The 17,058-nt window shown below is 36.8% G+C and overlaps 1 protein-coding gene across 8 annotated transcripts in view; it reads left to right on the top strand.

Annotated features, from left to right (window-relative positions):
- Positions 1–17,058, top strand: part of Stxbp5l (syntaxin binding protein 5L) — a 286,076-nt gene that overhangs the window by 101,871 nt on the left and 167,147 nt on the right. For all 8 annotated transcript variants that reach the window (XM_034515170.2, XM_076942909.1, XM_034515168.2 and 5 more), the window contains exon 8: positions 9,403–9,486. In XM_034515170.2, the coding sequence (XP_034371061.1) occupies positions 9,403–9,486 (84 nt within the window). The remainder of the gene's footprint in view (positions 1–9,402; positions 9,487–17,058) is intronic.

The raw sequence follows: 17,058 nt of genomic DNA, 5'->3' as shown, positions 1-17,058 counted from the left end.
AATCCATCCTCCTATTCTTCCATAAATGCCCCCAAGCTCCATCCACAGTTTGGCTGTGGTGTCTGTATCTGTCTGAGTCAGATGATGGGTGGAGCCTTTCAGAGGACAATGTTCTCTTGTCTGGAAGCATTAATGAGTATATCATTAATAGTACTAGGGATTGGTGCTTTCCCATGGGATAGGTCTCTAGTAGGGCTGGTTATTGATTGGCCATTCACTCCGTCTCTGTTACTCCCCTACACCTGCATTACTTGTAGACAGGATAAATTTTGGGTTTTGTTTGATAAATTAAAGTTTTGTGGGTGGGTTGGTGGCTTTATCACTCCACTGGGGATCCTGCCTGGCTACAAGAGGAGGCCTCTTCAGGTTCCATATCCCCAGTGTTGTAAGTCATAGTTAAAGTCACCCCCATTTATTTTTGGGTACCTCTCTTATCTCAAGTCTCTTTCTCTTCCTGGAGATACCCCCCACCTCCTCATCCCTGTTGGTTGCAGATTTCCATTCATTTTCATGGCCATCTCTCCTGTCCTTCCCCATACCTGATCCTGAACCCCTCATTCTCTCCCTCTCTCCACTCCCTTCCAGTTCCCTCCCTCCATCTGCCTCTCATAACTATTTTATTCCCCCTACTAAGTGAGATTCAAGCTTCCTTGCTTGGGCCTTCCTTCTTGTTTAGCTTCTTTGCATCTTTGGAGTGTAATGATGGTACCTGTATTTTATGGCTGATATTCAATTATGAGTATATACCATGCATGTCCTTTGGGGACTGGGTTAACTCACTCAAGATAATATTCTCAAGTTCCATCCATTTGTGGGCAAAATTCATGATGTTCTTGTTTTTAATAACTGAATAATATTCCATTGTGTAGATGTACGTTTTTTTATTCATTCTTCAGTTGAGAGACATATTGGTTATTTCTAGTTTCTGACTATTATGAATAAAGCTGCTATAAATATAGTTGAGCAAGTATTTTTACAGGATGTTGGGGCATCTTTTGGGTATATGACCAGGAATGGTATAGCTCGGTCTTGAGGTAGAACTATTCCCAGTTCTCTGAGAAACTGCCAAATTTCCAGAGTGGTTGTACAAGTTTGCACTCCCACCAGCAATGGAGGAGTATTCCTTTTTCTCCACATCCTCACCAGCATGTGGTTCAGTCTTGATCTTAGTCATTCTGATTGGTGTAAGGCAGAGTCCCAGGATTTTTTTGATTTGCATTTCCCGGATGACTAAGGATATTGGACAGTTTAAGTGTCTGTTGGCCATTTGAAATTCCTCTGTTGAGAATTTTCTGTTTATCTCTATACCCCATTTTAAAATTGGATTATTTGGTTTTTATGGAGTCTAATGTCTTGAATTCTTTGTAAATTTTGGTTATTAGTTCTTTGTCAGATGTAGGGTTTGTGAAGATCCTTTCCAAATATGTAGACTGCCAATTTGTCCTAATGACAGTGTCCTTTCCCTTATAGAAGCTTTGCAGTTTCATGAGATCCCATTTATCAATTATTGATCTTATTTATTTTATCTTAACCATTCTGACTGGGTTAAGATGAAATCTCAAAATGGTTTTAATTTGCATATTCTTGATGGCTAAAGATACTGAACGTTTGAGGAAACATTTTTTTCTTTTATTTTTGAGATTATAGTATAATTACATCACTTTTCCTTCCATTTCCTCCCTCTAAACCCTTTACTTTTCTCTTACTGACTTTCTAATTCATGTCCTTTTTCATTAATTGTTGTTATGTGCACATATATGTATGCATATATATGCATATGCATTCCTAAATATAGCATGCTTATTTGTATAATGTTACATGTATCTGTGTTTTCAAGGATGACTATTTGATATTAGATAACCAATTTGTGTGTTATATCCAGGGACTATTTCTCCTACTTTCAACATTCCTTTATTGTCTGTAGTTCTATTAACAGAGTTCAGCTTCATGGGTTTTCCCCAGTTCATTTTGGCATGTCTATTGGTTTCTTTCTTGTTAAACTCATTTAGGCAGTCATGTTGGTGAAACTTTATATGCTGTGTTACTTCTGACATTCCTAGGAGACACCATCGTACAGAAAATCTTCTGGTCTAGTTTTTATGGTCATTTTACCTGCTCTTTTGTAACATTCTCTGAGCCTTAGGTGGTAGAGTTGTTTTGTAGATGTGTCTACTGGGACTGAGCTCCAAAACTCTGCAATTTGATTGATTATGTTTTCTGTAGTGTTCTCTGTTGCAAAGAGAAGTTTCCTTGATGAGGGACAAAGAGTGCATTTATCTGGCATAAAGACAAATATTTAGAGTATAAGTAGGGATTACTCTGGTTCTGTAAAGTGATGGTTATAAGGTTTTCCCCAAGATCCATGACTTCACTAGTCCTGGAAACTAGGCAGCTAGCTAGTTTCCAGTACCAGGAATGATTTCCTTCTAATTGAGCAGGTTTTGAGTCCGTTTGGAAAGCTGTTGGCTACCCCCAAGGTATATGTGCCATTACTGGACCCTTAGGGTTATTGTGCCATGCTGGTTGTTGGGATTCATAGATTTCATAGCTGGGTAGGACTGTTGGTTGTTTTCTCCTTTGGATGCTTGCCTGGCACCATCTGCAGCCAGGAAAGCTAGTCTTCAGTGAGGAGGCATTCATTTCAGTTCCAGCAGGGCCATCTGAGCCCTGTGCCAGAAGTTCATGGTGTCTTCAATAATAGGAATTTATCTTCTACCTCTGGTGGTCAACCAAGGGTAATAACAATACCTTGTAAGGTTTGGGGGAGTCTCTTGGCCAACCCTGACCAACAACTCAAAAGAGGGCTTCTCATAACTAGTATTAGGGGTTTTGTTAGGTATTTTTTTGAATCTTGGAGGGAACATTGTCATCCCACATGGGAAATTTTCATTTAAACTATATATGTATATTTATAAAGACTTATGCATATTATAATTTTTATTAAGCAGTCAATATGATTGCTAATGACTTTTTCAGGTATGCTTACTTTTATTGTATTCTCCTTCTGTATTTATCTCCCCACCCCATTACAACACTCCCTTTTCCAACTTTCCATATACCATGCTATTCCACTATTATTATTCCTGACCGTGGTTTCTGTTTAATTTTACTTATTTTTCAATTATTCCAGTATATCTACTCACATGTAAAGATTGGAGCCTCCTATGAGAGAGAATATTTGGTAGAATGGTAATTTTCACAATATTAATCTTTCAACAGCATCTCAGAAGTTCTTTCTCTCCCTGTTATCTTCCTCAATTCCTTTCTTCTATGTTAAAGACAGTTTTCACTGTGCAAGTTTTTTATTTTCTTAGTTAGATTTAGTTCAAATGGGGATGAGTTGGTTTTGTTTGTTTAGTTTTTGCTTATTGTTGTTTTGTTTGTTTTTTAGGATACTGTGAGAATGATACTGTCTCACTGATTCATCTCAATGCTTGCCATTCATATACAAGTAGGCTACTAATTTTTGTGTGTTAGTTTTGAATCCTGCTACTTTGTTCAAGGTGTTCATGAGTGATAGCAAATTTATAGGAGTCTCTTCAATGTCTTATACACAAACTCATAATGTCTGCAGATAAGAATACTTTAATTTCTTTCTTTCCTATTTTTATCCCCTTTATCTCCTTCATTTGACTTTTTTGCTCTAGGTAAGACTTCAAGTGCTATGTTGAGCAGGAGTGGGAAAAGTAGACATTCTTTTCTTACTACTTTTTTCCAATATATTTTATTATATTAATATATTTTAATAATGCTTTTTATGTTTTCCCATGTTTAGCATGATGTTGGCTGTAGGCTTATCATATATTGTCTTTATCAAGTTGAGATATCTTCCCTATGTTCCTAGATTCTAGATTCTCTAGTACTTTTATCCAGAAAAAACGTTGGATTTTTTCATAAGCATTTCCTGCAACTAAGGATATGATCATATGGTTTTCCTACTTGAGTCTGTTATGTAATGAGTTACATTTACTGATCTACATATGTTAAACCTCCCTGCATCTTTGGGATGAAACTGACTTGACCATGGGACGAGGCTTTACTGATGTACTGTTGAGTTTAGTTTACAAGTATTTTTGTGAGTATTTTTCTATCCATGTTCATCAAAGAAACTGGCCTATAATTTTCTTCTTTTGATGGATTTTTTTCTAGTTTTAGTATTAGTGTTATACTGGCTTTATAAAAAGAATTTGGAAGTATTCCTTCCATGTCTACTTTATGGAATAAGTTGAGAAGTATTAGGATTCGTTTTTCTTTGAAGTTCTAGTAGAATTCTAACACTGTATCCATGTTGTCCTGAACTTTTTTGGTTGATTTTTTTTTTTAACTATTTATTGATTTTTTTGTGAATTTCACATTACACACCCCAATCCCACTCATCTCTCTGTCCTTTCACTTTTGCCCTCTACCCTTGCAATTTGCCCTCAAAAGAAAGCAACAAATTAAAAATCTCGCCATGGAAGCTGTAGTATGTCATAGTGTAAATTTGTAAACCCTTTTCCCCAAATAGCTTTACTTGCCAGTGTTCATTGCAATGAGTCATTAGTCTAGTTTGAGACCTCTGGCTTCTGCTACATTATCAATACCAGATCCTCACTAGGACTCCCCTTGGATATCCAGTTGTTTCCCTCGTGTTATGGAGGTACTGAAGCTTTTGAAGACCAGCTCCTTCACATGCGTCTGCAGTTCAAAGAGACTTAAACATCTTGAGTTAATAGTTCTTTTTCTTGGTATGAATACCTGGTCTTGCTTAGGTTGAGTGGATATTAGATTTTTTTTGTTGTTGTTGTTGCTGTGACCCAACTTGTCAGGTTTTAGGTCAGCTAAATTGTGCTTGCCTTGCAGTCTTGAGATTATTCTGTGCTGATGTGAAAACCGGGTATAAGAAGTTATCTCAGTTCAGCTATGGGGTGGTACACTGCGTGGATGAGGTGGCAGAAAGGTGGGCTGACATGGAATTCTCAGCCAGCCTCCCCTTGTCTTTGAGCAATGTGGTGGGTAGGGTGGTGTTGTGTGAAATATTTTTAAAAAGGGCAAATCCATGCTAGTGCAGGCTAAGCAACAGCTGGCAGCCTCTGTGACAGACGGAGACCACATTATTCCTTTTAGCCAGGGCCTGTCTCACACTGGCTGGCTCTCTCCACCCGGCTGGCTCACTAAGTTTCCAGGGTTGGCAATTGCCACACCAATCCGCCAATCCCCCCCCCCCGCCCCCCCCCCCCCCCCCCCCCCCCCCCGCGCGCGCGCGCGCGCGTCCAAATTCCCAAGGCTCACTAGGGTGCACTCTTGAACGCCCATGCTCTGCTGCTGTACCTTCCTCTGGAACCCAGCTGAGTCGCTGTGAAATGGAAAACACCACTCAATCTTAGTTTAGAATCAACCGGTAACACAATCACTGGGCACAGAATCTAACATCCTAATTTTGTAAACTAATCTAGTCATAAATCCTCAAGTGGATCTGCCACTCAAATCGATAGCCTACAGCTACCTACATTTTGTCAGCCTCTCTTGCTCCAACCATCCAAAAGGAAGGCTTCTTTCTGCTGCCTTCCCCCTTCCTCTTCCTGACCCGGAAGTCCCATTTCTTGCCCAGTGATTGGTCCCTTGTAATCTTTATTCATTAGGGGAAAGTTCCAGCACAGGGTGGTTGATGACAAGCAGGCTGCCTAGTTCTGGGGAATCTTACCTGGAATTCTATATAAGGACTTCACTGGATCCCAGAACACCATAGTAGGTTAGATGATCAATGTATGATATTTTGTTCATTTCTTTCGAACTTAAAAAAATAATTTTATGTTTTAATAAATTAGAAATATTGTTTCCAAAGTATTTTTGTCACTGAACTTTGATTTTACTTCACTGTAATGGCTACAAGTTTGACTGTTTGGAATTTAATATTTACTTTGCAAATAGATAAGCTCTTCTGACAGTTTTAATAGCTTATGAGAAAATAATATATAATATATATATATGACATCATAAATGTTTTTTTATAGTTGTATCTTGCTACATGGTGGTCTTGTTTTTGCCAAACTTAGCATTACAGAGTGACCTAGTTAATGTCTGTTGGATTTTTGGAGCTGATTTTCTCTTCCTTAATTCTATAAGTGACTCTAATGTCTTACTTTCTACGTTATATTTTTACATAGCTATTTCAATAACTTAAGAAATTTTGATATCCAATGTTTCATATCTTAATGCTTACTAGGGGTTTTCCCAGTATTTTCTAGACAAGGAAATTTTTTTCTTTTGAAAATTACTTTTAAATTTCTGAAAAGACTTAAGAATTTTAAATATATCTGTGGCTCAAATTTTTAAGGATTGAGTTTTTTTTTTTTTTTTTTTTTTGCTTAAATATGTTTTTAAACTTTTTAGATTAAAAACATGATATAAACTAGGTAAAAATTTGTCTTATTGTTCACCATTTTCTTTTACATGTACAATGTTTATTTGTTTAAAATACAGTTTGTTATAGCATATAAGACCTTATATGAATTTGATTTTAGACAATATTATTGAATTATATGCTATTTTGGTATTTTAACATTTATAAAAGTAATTTTCTTTATGTTAGCATATCAGAAAACTCAGAACTTTTGTCAAATCAATTTAATTATTGTCATCTATAGTTTTATAACTAAGCATTTGTATATAAGGTATATCTTAAAAAATAACTCTAGGGGCTGGAGCAATGGTAAGTGGTTGAGAGTACTTGTTACTCTTGAAGATGATCTCTGTTTAGGTCCCAGCACCCACTTAGCAGCTCACAACTGACTGTAACTTTAGTTCCAGGGACTCTGACTCTTCTCTGGCCTCAATAGGCACCAGGCATGCATGTGGTCCACATACAATACTGGCAAAACATCATATACAGAAAAATAAATAAAAACATAGATAGGATAATTTAAAATATATTTCTTTAATAAGATCTAAATTTTACCTGTTTCAAAAATTTCTATTTTAAAAGAAAGATTATTATTTTCCAAATTGTTTATCTTGATTTAAATATAAACACCAGCATATTGGTAGTTACTTCCTTATTGCTGCAACAAAATATCTGTCTAAAGTAATTTATGGAATTGATTTATGGAATTACGCAGTTGAAGGGAAGCTTATCACAGTGAGGAAGGAATAGAGACAGAGCATGGTGATGCAGATCACATTATATCCACAGTCAGGATTCCATGTGCTCAGCAAGCTTTCTCCTATTTAAGTGGTCCAGGGCCCTAGCTCACACAGTGTTGTCACCTACATTTAGGATAGGTCTACTCACCTCAACTAATCTAATCTCAAAAGTCCACCAATAGACCTTGGTCTCCAGGGTGCTTTTAGAACCTGTACAGTTTACACTATAGACTGCACTTGGCTAATATTGATGTGATAGAGAACTTTTAAGAAGCTTTAATGTTTTAAAGGAAGTTAAAAAGCAGGAAGCTGGAGGCCATGTTCGTGGTCTGTTCTCTCACCAGAAATCATGTGGAAGCCCATGATCCATGCCCCCACTGACTATAAAGAACAAGGAAGCTACCTTTGTAGTGATAGCAAAGATTGTAGATGCATAGTTGAGAAAGAGGGACCCCCACCCCTGCTACCCACCCATCCAACCCACCCATCCAACCCACCCTTCCACACATCCCCTTTCCTCCGGGACATCAAATTTCTACAGGATTAGCCACAGCCTCTCCCACTGAGGCCAGATAAGCAGTCTTCTGCTACATATGTGCCAGGGGCCATGAACCAACCCATGTATACTCTTTGGTTGGTAGTTTAGTCTCTGGGAATTCTGAGGGGTCCAGTTTAGTTGATACTGTAGTTCTTTTTATTGGGTTGCCATTTCCTTCAGCTCCCTCAGTTCTTCACCAAAATTCAACCATGGCCTCAGTCCAATGATTGGCTGTAAGTACCTGCATCTGTCTCAGTCAGCTGCTGGTAGAGCCTCTCAGAGGACAGCCATACTAGGCTCCTGTCTTTTGCCATCCTCGTGGTTGAATTTATCTTGATTTCCAGCAGTTTCTGGCCTCTGGCTGAATAAGGGCCTTCCATCTTTCACAGAATTCTCTAAGATAATATTTGGGTAATATGGCATGCAACAGCTTTTGGGATAACCCCTGTTCCAGTTGTTCAGGCCCACATGAAGGCCAAGCTGCACATCTGCTACATATAAGCAGGGAGGCATAGACCCAGCACATGTATGTTCTTTGGCTGGTGGTTCAGACTCTGAGAACCTCAAGGGTCCAGGTTAGTTGATTCTGTTGGTCTTCCTATTCTTCCATAAGAGTCCCCAAGCTCCATCCACAGTTTGGCTGTGGTGTATATATCTATCTGAGTCAGCTGTTGGGTAGAGCCTCTCAGAGGACAACATACTCCTGTATGCAAGGATAACAGAGCATCATTAATAGTATCAGGGATTGGTGCTTGTCCATGGGGTGGGTCTCAAGTTGGACCAGTTACTGGTTGACCATTTTTTCAGTCTCTGCTCCCTTCCCATGCCTGCATTACTTGTAGACAGGATAAATTTCAAGGATGCTGAAGTTAGCTCTCCACAACTTATGGCTTTTAAGGGGTTTAAGATAAATATGGGAGGGGAATGACCCAGTTCTATTTAAGGAACAGGTCACTGCCAGTTTGACCTTGCTCCAGTGAGTATACAAATAGCATAAATTGAATTTTATATATTTTGTAGGGGGATAGACATGGAAGGACTGGGTAATGAGTGTGATCAGGGTGCATAATGTGAGATTCCCAAAGAACCAATAAACATATGTTTTAAAAAAAGCTGAAGGTGTATAAGCCATCAGCTTAAAAATATTTTCTCAAGGCTTTGGAGGTAGCCAAGTGGTAGTGATTCTGCTGAGTATGTCCAAGGTCCTATCTACATTTGATCCCCAGCATGGGGGCTGCATCAGCTGGAAATATCATAAAATAGATGTTCTAAATGATGAGATGTGGAATAAAAAATTACAAAACTATTAACTATTTTTGTTTACTTTTCCAGGTATATAGCACTGATTGATATATTAGAAGTTAATTAAGCATAACACTTCATCCTTTACTTTGTCTTCATCTTCTATCCTATTTTTCTTTCAATTTTTAAAATATTTTAACATATTTTATATCATGTTTATTTACATGTTTCTTTGATTCTTTAGAACCCAGCAAAGTTCTCTATTGCATGTCTATATTGCAGCAAAAGCTATGGGCCATTTAATTTGTCTCTAATTACAACAACAACAAGATCTTTTTAAAAAAAATTTTAAAGTCTTAGCATATTTCAGTGCCGGAAAAGTTATTATAAATCAGGCTTTGATATATAGCATGTTTTTTATTTATAGTATTATCATTATTATTTGAAAACAGTTCAAATTAATGTCAGAATTAAGAAATGATTGTTTTATTGTTTTCCAGCTGTTGATAGGTTATGAAAACGGCACTGTGGTATTCTGGGACTTGAAATCTAAAAGAGCAGAGCTGAGAGTTTATTATGATGAGGTAAGTGCTTTCTGCTGACATTTTTGGAAGCTTTGAGGACTATGTATCACTTCTTTACTCTGAAGTCTTGTGCTTTACTAATGTATTTAATCACTAGGACGCTACTTGCTCTCACTCAGTGCTTGATAGTCTTTTGTTATTGTGTAACTTTCAACTGCCGATTATTTTTGTGTAGGAATTCTGCCGTGACTGCCAATTTGAGAGATCATTACCTATTTTTGGTTATGTGTATATTCTTTCACTTATCACACATTATTGATTTTTCTCATCTCCCTTTATTTTATGTAGACTCCATACTCACATCTTGCTTCTTGACCTTCGGGTTTCTAAGGGCAATATCCAAATCTTACTTAGAGAGTTCATTTCCTGTGGCTAAAAGATCAAGACAGTTTGAAGGCTTTTTTTTCTTCATAGAATAATGAAGTATTTTGAGAATAGGACCAAATAAGTGACAATAAGTATCTTGAGGTATATTTTATTATATACAATTTACATAAGCGAGGCTTGATTAGGTTTCTCCCAGATGACATTTTTGATTGTGCTTTTGATCTAGGCCATTAATAATTCTCCATTTTAAAAGAAGCTACATGAAGACAGTGCAGCTGGAATAGAAGATGAAAAGGGGAGATTATTTCTTATGGCTGTGGACACAAAGTTGATCAGACATACTTAAATTAGAAGTAAGGTAGGAGTGAAAGAAGATAGAAAGAAAATACAGATTAAAAACTCTGCCTAGTTAACATTCACTTTTGTATGCATATGTTGTCACATAGTTTAAAAGACATAAACAGAAAAAGAGTCTCTCCTGAATCTATTTCTTTTAGAACACTTCATTTTAGATTAGAGGAATAAAAAAAAAAAAAAATCACCCATTGGACTTCTAATTGCCTTGGAATACTTAACAGTATTTATCTCCCCCCCCCCCATTGCATCACAACAATTAAAAATACACAGTTTGGGTTCCTAAAGATATATTTCATGGTCTAGAGAAGTGTCTTAGCGGTAAAGAGTGTGTACTACTCTTGATAGGACTTGAATTTGGTTCCATCTTTCATATCCAGTAGCTCACAACTACATGTAACTCTAGCTCCATGGAGTCTGGCTCCCTCTTCTGGTCTCCTCAGGCAGGGACTATGCTCACCTGCACACACTATACAATATTAAAAAATCAAAATAAAATATCGCTAAAGTTGTATTTCATAAAATGCACAGTTTGTTTCTTAATGGATTTCTCAAATTAAAATTTATGGCATACATGAGATAGTTACATTGCCAAAGAGTCCAGAAGTTAGTTGCATTTTGATCATGAGTGGTTAGTTGGGCAATTTGATCATGAGTGGTTAAAAAAAACATGTAAGTAATATTATACAATTATGTTATTCATATCAATTTCCAGTACATATGAATCATAAGAAAAAATGACTCTAGAGAGATAGCCTAATATTTTTACTGCTGTTAAGGACACAGAAATGCAAAGATATTGTATCCATGTTTCTTCCTTTTTCTTTTTTTCTTTTTTTTTATTATTTTATTTATTTATTTTTTGTTGTTTTTTTCTTTTCTTTTTTTCTTTTTTTATTTTATATTTTATTTACATTTAAGATGCCATCCCCTTTCCACATTTCCCCTCCCTAGAACACCCCTGTCCCATGCCCCCCCTTTCCTTTTTGCTTTTATATGATTTTTAAAAAATGTTAATCAAAGGATTTATAAGTTTGGTAATGCTCAATCAGAAGCGTAACCCAATACCCAACCTAGATATAAAAACTATCTTTGACTGGTAGAGACATGTGAACATCTGCCTCCATGCCCCCTCTCTCTTTCTCTCTCATCACCTAGCTTCTCCTCTTCTTCATCTTCTCTCCTTGTTCCATCTCTTCCTCTCAGTACTCCTTCCCACTTAGCTCCTCCTACATATCACTCTTCCTGTTAAAGTAGAACTTTTCTCTCAAAATACAATTAGAGCATACTTATTCCTAATTGTACCAGTGAGGTACAAGATAGTCCTAATACCCAGTCCACCATTCTGTTGACTAACCAGAAACTCTGTCATCTCTTCTAACTAAAATACTTACTTTTGATCCTGGCTTTTTGGCTTTAGAGTGAATGTCAGCTGAAAACCATCTACTCAGACCTTTTCTCTCAAAGTAAATAGTCAGGATTGGTTATGAGACTATAGGTCTTCAACCCCATCAGAAATCCAGAATGACTGAGTTAACTGAAGTTATGGGAAGCACTAAGCATAGCTTCTAAAACTTAGCCAATTTATAGAGACCGCTGAACACCTGAAAAGCCCCTATACTACCGAACGTTGGAGCATCAAATCTTCAGCCTTCTGGCCCAGAATCATCTGACAGACCTTAGTGATGCAGGATTATTAAGGGATGATTACTCTGTCTAGGCACATATAATCAGTCAACTATTCTGCATGTGTGTCCTTTTCTGGACAGTAATTTGTCTGTAGATGGAGAGAGGCAATTCTTGCCTAGTGGCTGTCACCACACAACTGGAGTATCTCCAAGGATACTCAATTTCTTCTTAGAATCCACGACAGGAAGCTGTCAGGAGCAGACAGGTCTCTAATCAAAATGAACATTAATATATAAATATTTGTAGCGTCAGTTCTATGGACTTCTGATGTCTTGAAAACCAACTATCCATGTAAGGTAACCTGGACTGTTGTCTGTTCACTCCTCTCAGCTATTTCTAAATAAAATATAGAAAACACCCTAACAATAAACTCAAAGCCATGAATTTGCTATAGTCCCTTAACTCATAGGTTAACCGTCCCAAATCAGTTAAAAAAGTTAAAAGGGCTGGGTCTAGGCCTTGTATTCCTAAATGTGTTATACAGGCACAATTCCCATGAGAGTATCAATATTCATCTCATTTTTATATTAATAAGAGGCTCATACCAATGAAAACCTTAAATTTGAAATCAAAGTAAATTTTGTACCATTTAAGAAATTATAACTTCATCTTGATAATAATTATACAGATTTCTACCAATAGGTTATGGCTATGCAATAAGTCCTAGTTAATCCTCCCTGTTCCAACAAAACCCCTACTTTTCCCTAGAAAGACAGACCATTATTAACCACATTAGTCCCCAAGCTCAGGGAATAGTGGCGCTGACTCTTCTTTAACTTCTTCAAGCTGATTAAGGGTGTTGAGATTTTAGAAGAGGGGTGGGGGGAAGAGTAAGTTGATAAGCCTCTGATGTTGTGTCTTCACTGAATCCAGATGGAATTCCAGGACATCGGAGGTTTGGGCAGATCTGCTCAGTATGCTTGATGAGTAGATACACCAAGGCTGTGTATTCTGCAATATACAATTCTCAGAACAAGTTTTAGTATCAAGAAAAAAAAATTTCCCACCCTCAGGGGGCTGACTTTTTTTTTAAAGATGTTGGTTCTGACGACTTTTTTTTCCGCTTGTTAAAATTGGTTGTAGTATTTACGTTTCAGATTTTATCCCCTTACCCTACTTCCTCCCACCACCCAGAAACCTCCTATCCCATCCCCCTCCTCATGCTTCTATGAGGCAGTGACCACACCTACCATCTTCCTTTTTCAAGAAAAGAGCTAGAGAAAAGCCCAAACAGTATTTAGCCTGCTAGAATTAGGAAAGACTAGATCAATAGGAAACAAAAGGGAAATGCTGAATTGTGTTTTCTGTTTGTTGAAAATGTAAGGAAACAAATTTTTCAACCTTAAAAGGTAAGTATATTAATTTTGAAATTGAAATTTTAAATAAACAGAAATATTCTGAGTTAGCGGAGTATGATCATATACTTAATTTATACAGAGATCATTTTATATATTGACTTACATTACATATGCACATAAATAAATTATATGTATTTGCCTAGTACATATCCATAGGTCCTGTCATTCTAATGCAGATAGTTATAAAGTTCATTTTACTGCAAAGCTTTTCATACTTTCTTAGCACTTTTTCCTATCTAGAAACTATCTTTAATATGTCTCTAAGATGATTTATAAGTCACCAATACTCTTCTCAGGACTACACACAAAGGTCTCTTCTGTAATTTTCCAAGGACCATTCTTAAAATGGTCATTTTTCTTGCTTGTTTGTGCCTACCTCATTTATTATGCCTCTTTTTTTCCATCTCTGACTCATTTAAATCATGAGTGCTCAAGCCTGGTACACTGGTATATACTAGATTTTTTGACAGAAGGAGGCAAAAAGACAAGCTATGTCACTAGTTTGAGGCCAGACTAGTGAGTCCCTTCCCTCTCAAAAATTGTCTTTTGCTCCATACTTTGATTTATGTTCATCTTTGTAATAGCTCTCATTTCTAATATTACCTATACAAGCAATAAACTTAATACAACTAAAAATCCCTGGCCTCTATCCCTCTCTAAAGCTTTATACTTAATATCTAGTAATTTAATAGTTAAGTATAAATAAATACCATCAGAACTAAATTTATACCTCATTTATTTTTTGCTCATACCACTATGTTCTTTTTCTTTTCTTTTTTTTTAAAAAGAATTCCTTTTTCAAATATTTTAATAGTGACAGCATAGAACAGTGTCAAATTTATATTTAGACAGAAGATGCTCATATTACCCCCGAGAGAGACTCTTAAACCACTCCAAAAGGACATGAAATGAATTTTGATCAAGCCTCGGCTAGAGTCCAATTAGAGTGAGATATCTTGGTACCATTTGCCTCTCCTCCCCTGATGTTTTCAGAACAGATCTTCTTGCATTTCCCTTTTTCCTTTTTATTTTTTATTGGTTATTTTATTTATTTACATTTCAGACGTTATCCCCTTCCCAGTTTCTCCTCCACAAACTCTCTATTCGCTCCCTGTCCCCCTGCCTCTGTGAGGGTGCTCCCCCACCCACCCACTCCCGCTTCAGCGCCCTAGCCTTCCCCTATCTTTTAAAAGATAACTTTAGAGTGTCCATAGTCATGCTTTCTATTCAACTCTTCTTCATGCTTCATATGCCAACCGTTTTTATAGGCTCTTTGATTTTGTCTTCATTAGTACTACCATCCTCTTATTTCCTCTCCTCATTTCTACATCCAACGCCATAGGTTAAAATGCTTAACTGGTTATAGGAGTTTCTTAACATCTATGTTTCTACATATTCTTCACTAACAAAGATTTTCTTTTTTAGAAAAATATTTTATGTATTTACATTCCAGCCATTGCCCCTTCCTAATCCTCCCCCATAGTTCCCCATCCTATTCCTCCTTCCCTTTGCCTCCAAGAGGGTTCTCCCCCGCCCACAGACACACCCTTCCCTCATCAGGCCTCCTCTTCCCGGGGGCCTCAAGTCTCTCAAGAATTAAACACATCCTCTCCCACTAAGTCCTGATCAGGCAGACCTTGGCTATATTTGTGCCAGGGGCTTCCGACTGTGTATGCTCCTGGCTGGTGACTCAGCCTCTGGAAGCTCCTGGGGTCTGGGTTAGTTGAGACTGCTGGTTTTCCCATGGGGATGCTTTCCCCTTCAGTTCCTTCAATCCTTCCTTTAATTCAACCACGGGGGCCCTCGACTTCAGTCCAATGTCCGTGTAAGTATCTGTCTGCTTCTGTCTCAGTCAGCTGCTGATTGGGCCTCTCAGAGGACAGCCAGGATCCTATCATGAATGTCCTTTTTCTTTCAAAAATACAATCAGATCACATGATTCTCTACATCAGAACCTTTGAATGGCTCTTTTGTTTGTTAACAGGGCCTGGGCGTGAGAACTAAAGCTGTGGACCTTTTTAAAAAGTATAATTTATTGCATCTTAATAAATAGTTAACACATTTGGAACCTGTTGTTCACTCTCCTTTAATGTTATAATTTACTTCTTACCTTATAAGATTTTGCTCCTGTTATTTGCTTTCTCATTATGACCTTTCTTCTTGTCTCTTCTATATATCAAAATCCTATTAGTTCCTTAGGCACCCAAAATCGATTTGAACTATTTAACTGGCCAGTGATGAATATGCATAGAGGAGCTTAATTTTTGTTTGGAAATCCAATATTATATTAAAAAATAATTAGCCATGAAAAGTTACTTCCAGCTAGGTGTTGTAGGATATGAATCTGCTCTTGAGAAGGTGAGGCAAAAGGATTAACACAAGTTCAAATCCAACTTGAGCTATATAGTAAGCTTTGAGCCACTCCAGACTAGACAATGAAATTTTTCTCAATAAACAAATAAGAAAAGGATTTCTTCTACAAGTACAATTTTTCTTTATATTGATATTCCTTTAATAATCTCAGAGAAAATTTTCAGTTTGATAGGAGGGAAATATTTTGAATCCATGGGGAACTGCCTATTTCTTTTTGTCAGACTGCTATATAGTTTAGAATTTTTGTTTTCAGGAAAAAGTCACAGCTGACAAAATATGACTAGTATTTTTCCTCCAAATTCTTTTATGCTCTCTATATTTTTAGCATTGGTTGGTTGATATTTGGTTTCTAATAAGAAACCTGTTTTAATAAAAATAACGTGATGCAACTAAATAAACAAAAATCAAATATGCACGATCATCTCAATTGCCAGCTCCTTAGTTATACACAGTTTTATAATTCTGGTCTCTAAAACTTTGTTTATATTACTAGCCTGTTTACTATAATTCTTCTCTCTCTCCTCTCTCTCTCTCTCTCTCTCTCTCTCTCTCTCTCTCTCTCTCTCTCTCTCTCTCTCTCCACACATACATACACACACACACACACATGTATATATGGAAGTAATTTTTCATGGCTAATTATTTCTCAATATAGTATTGGATTTCCACAAAAAATTAAATTCATCTATGACTATTCATCAAAGCACAGTTAGACTCCCCATATAATACACACACACACACACACACACACAAACACACACACACACATTCATTCTGTCTTCTCCATTGAGTAGGGTTTTACTGGGGTAGGATGAAGCTTTGGGTCTGGGTACTTCCTCATCCTCTACTTTTGCTGACCAAGTAGTTTTAAGAATTTTAAATTGACTGAGGTCCAGCAAAGTTGACAAAAGAAGCAACATTTTGTTTGAACTACCTTCAGAAAGGAAAAGAAATAGAGAAGACAATAAAGATGTTTCCTCTCTAAATGCCTTTGTTAGAGACTGGCTAAGAAAAATATAATCTGCATAGAAATGGTGGCTAGAGTGGGGTGGGGGAAGAAAACCAAGATAAACCCTACATGTCCAGGAATTCATGCTGCCTTTTATATTCACTTTAATCTTACATTTTGAGGTCTACATCATATTTTATATCCTTTATTTTAATGATTAGTCATGACAACATTTAGCTGTAACCCTGGTACTATACACACTGGCTGAAATGTTCATGCTTGGTTCCATAAAGCATTCGGTTACGTAACTGTATGAGCACATGTGTGCTAAAAGTTTAAATTCACCTATACTGATTTTCCCTCTAGTTTCTTTGGGGAAAAAGATGCTTTACACACTTTTCTGATTTTTTTTTTTTTTTTTTTGTTCACCAAGACTTGTCTTACTGTACTTAACACAATGGATAAAATATGATGTTCAATTTATCACAAAAATGCCACAGATTTGGAAATGTAATATTAGTT

Source organism: Arvicanthis niloticus, chromosome 12 (genome assembly GCF_011762505.2).
Source record: "Arvicanthis niloticus isolate mArvNil1 chromosome 12, mArvNil1.pat.X, whole genome shotgun sequence".
Classification (NCBI taxonomy): Eukaryota; Metazoa; Chordata; class Mammalia; order Rodentia; family Muridae; genus Arvicanthis; species Arvicanthis niloticus.
Note: the sequence above shows the minus strand (reverse complement) of the source record. Positions and strands in the feature narration are given on the sequence as shown.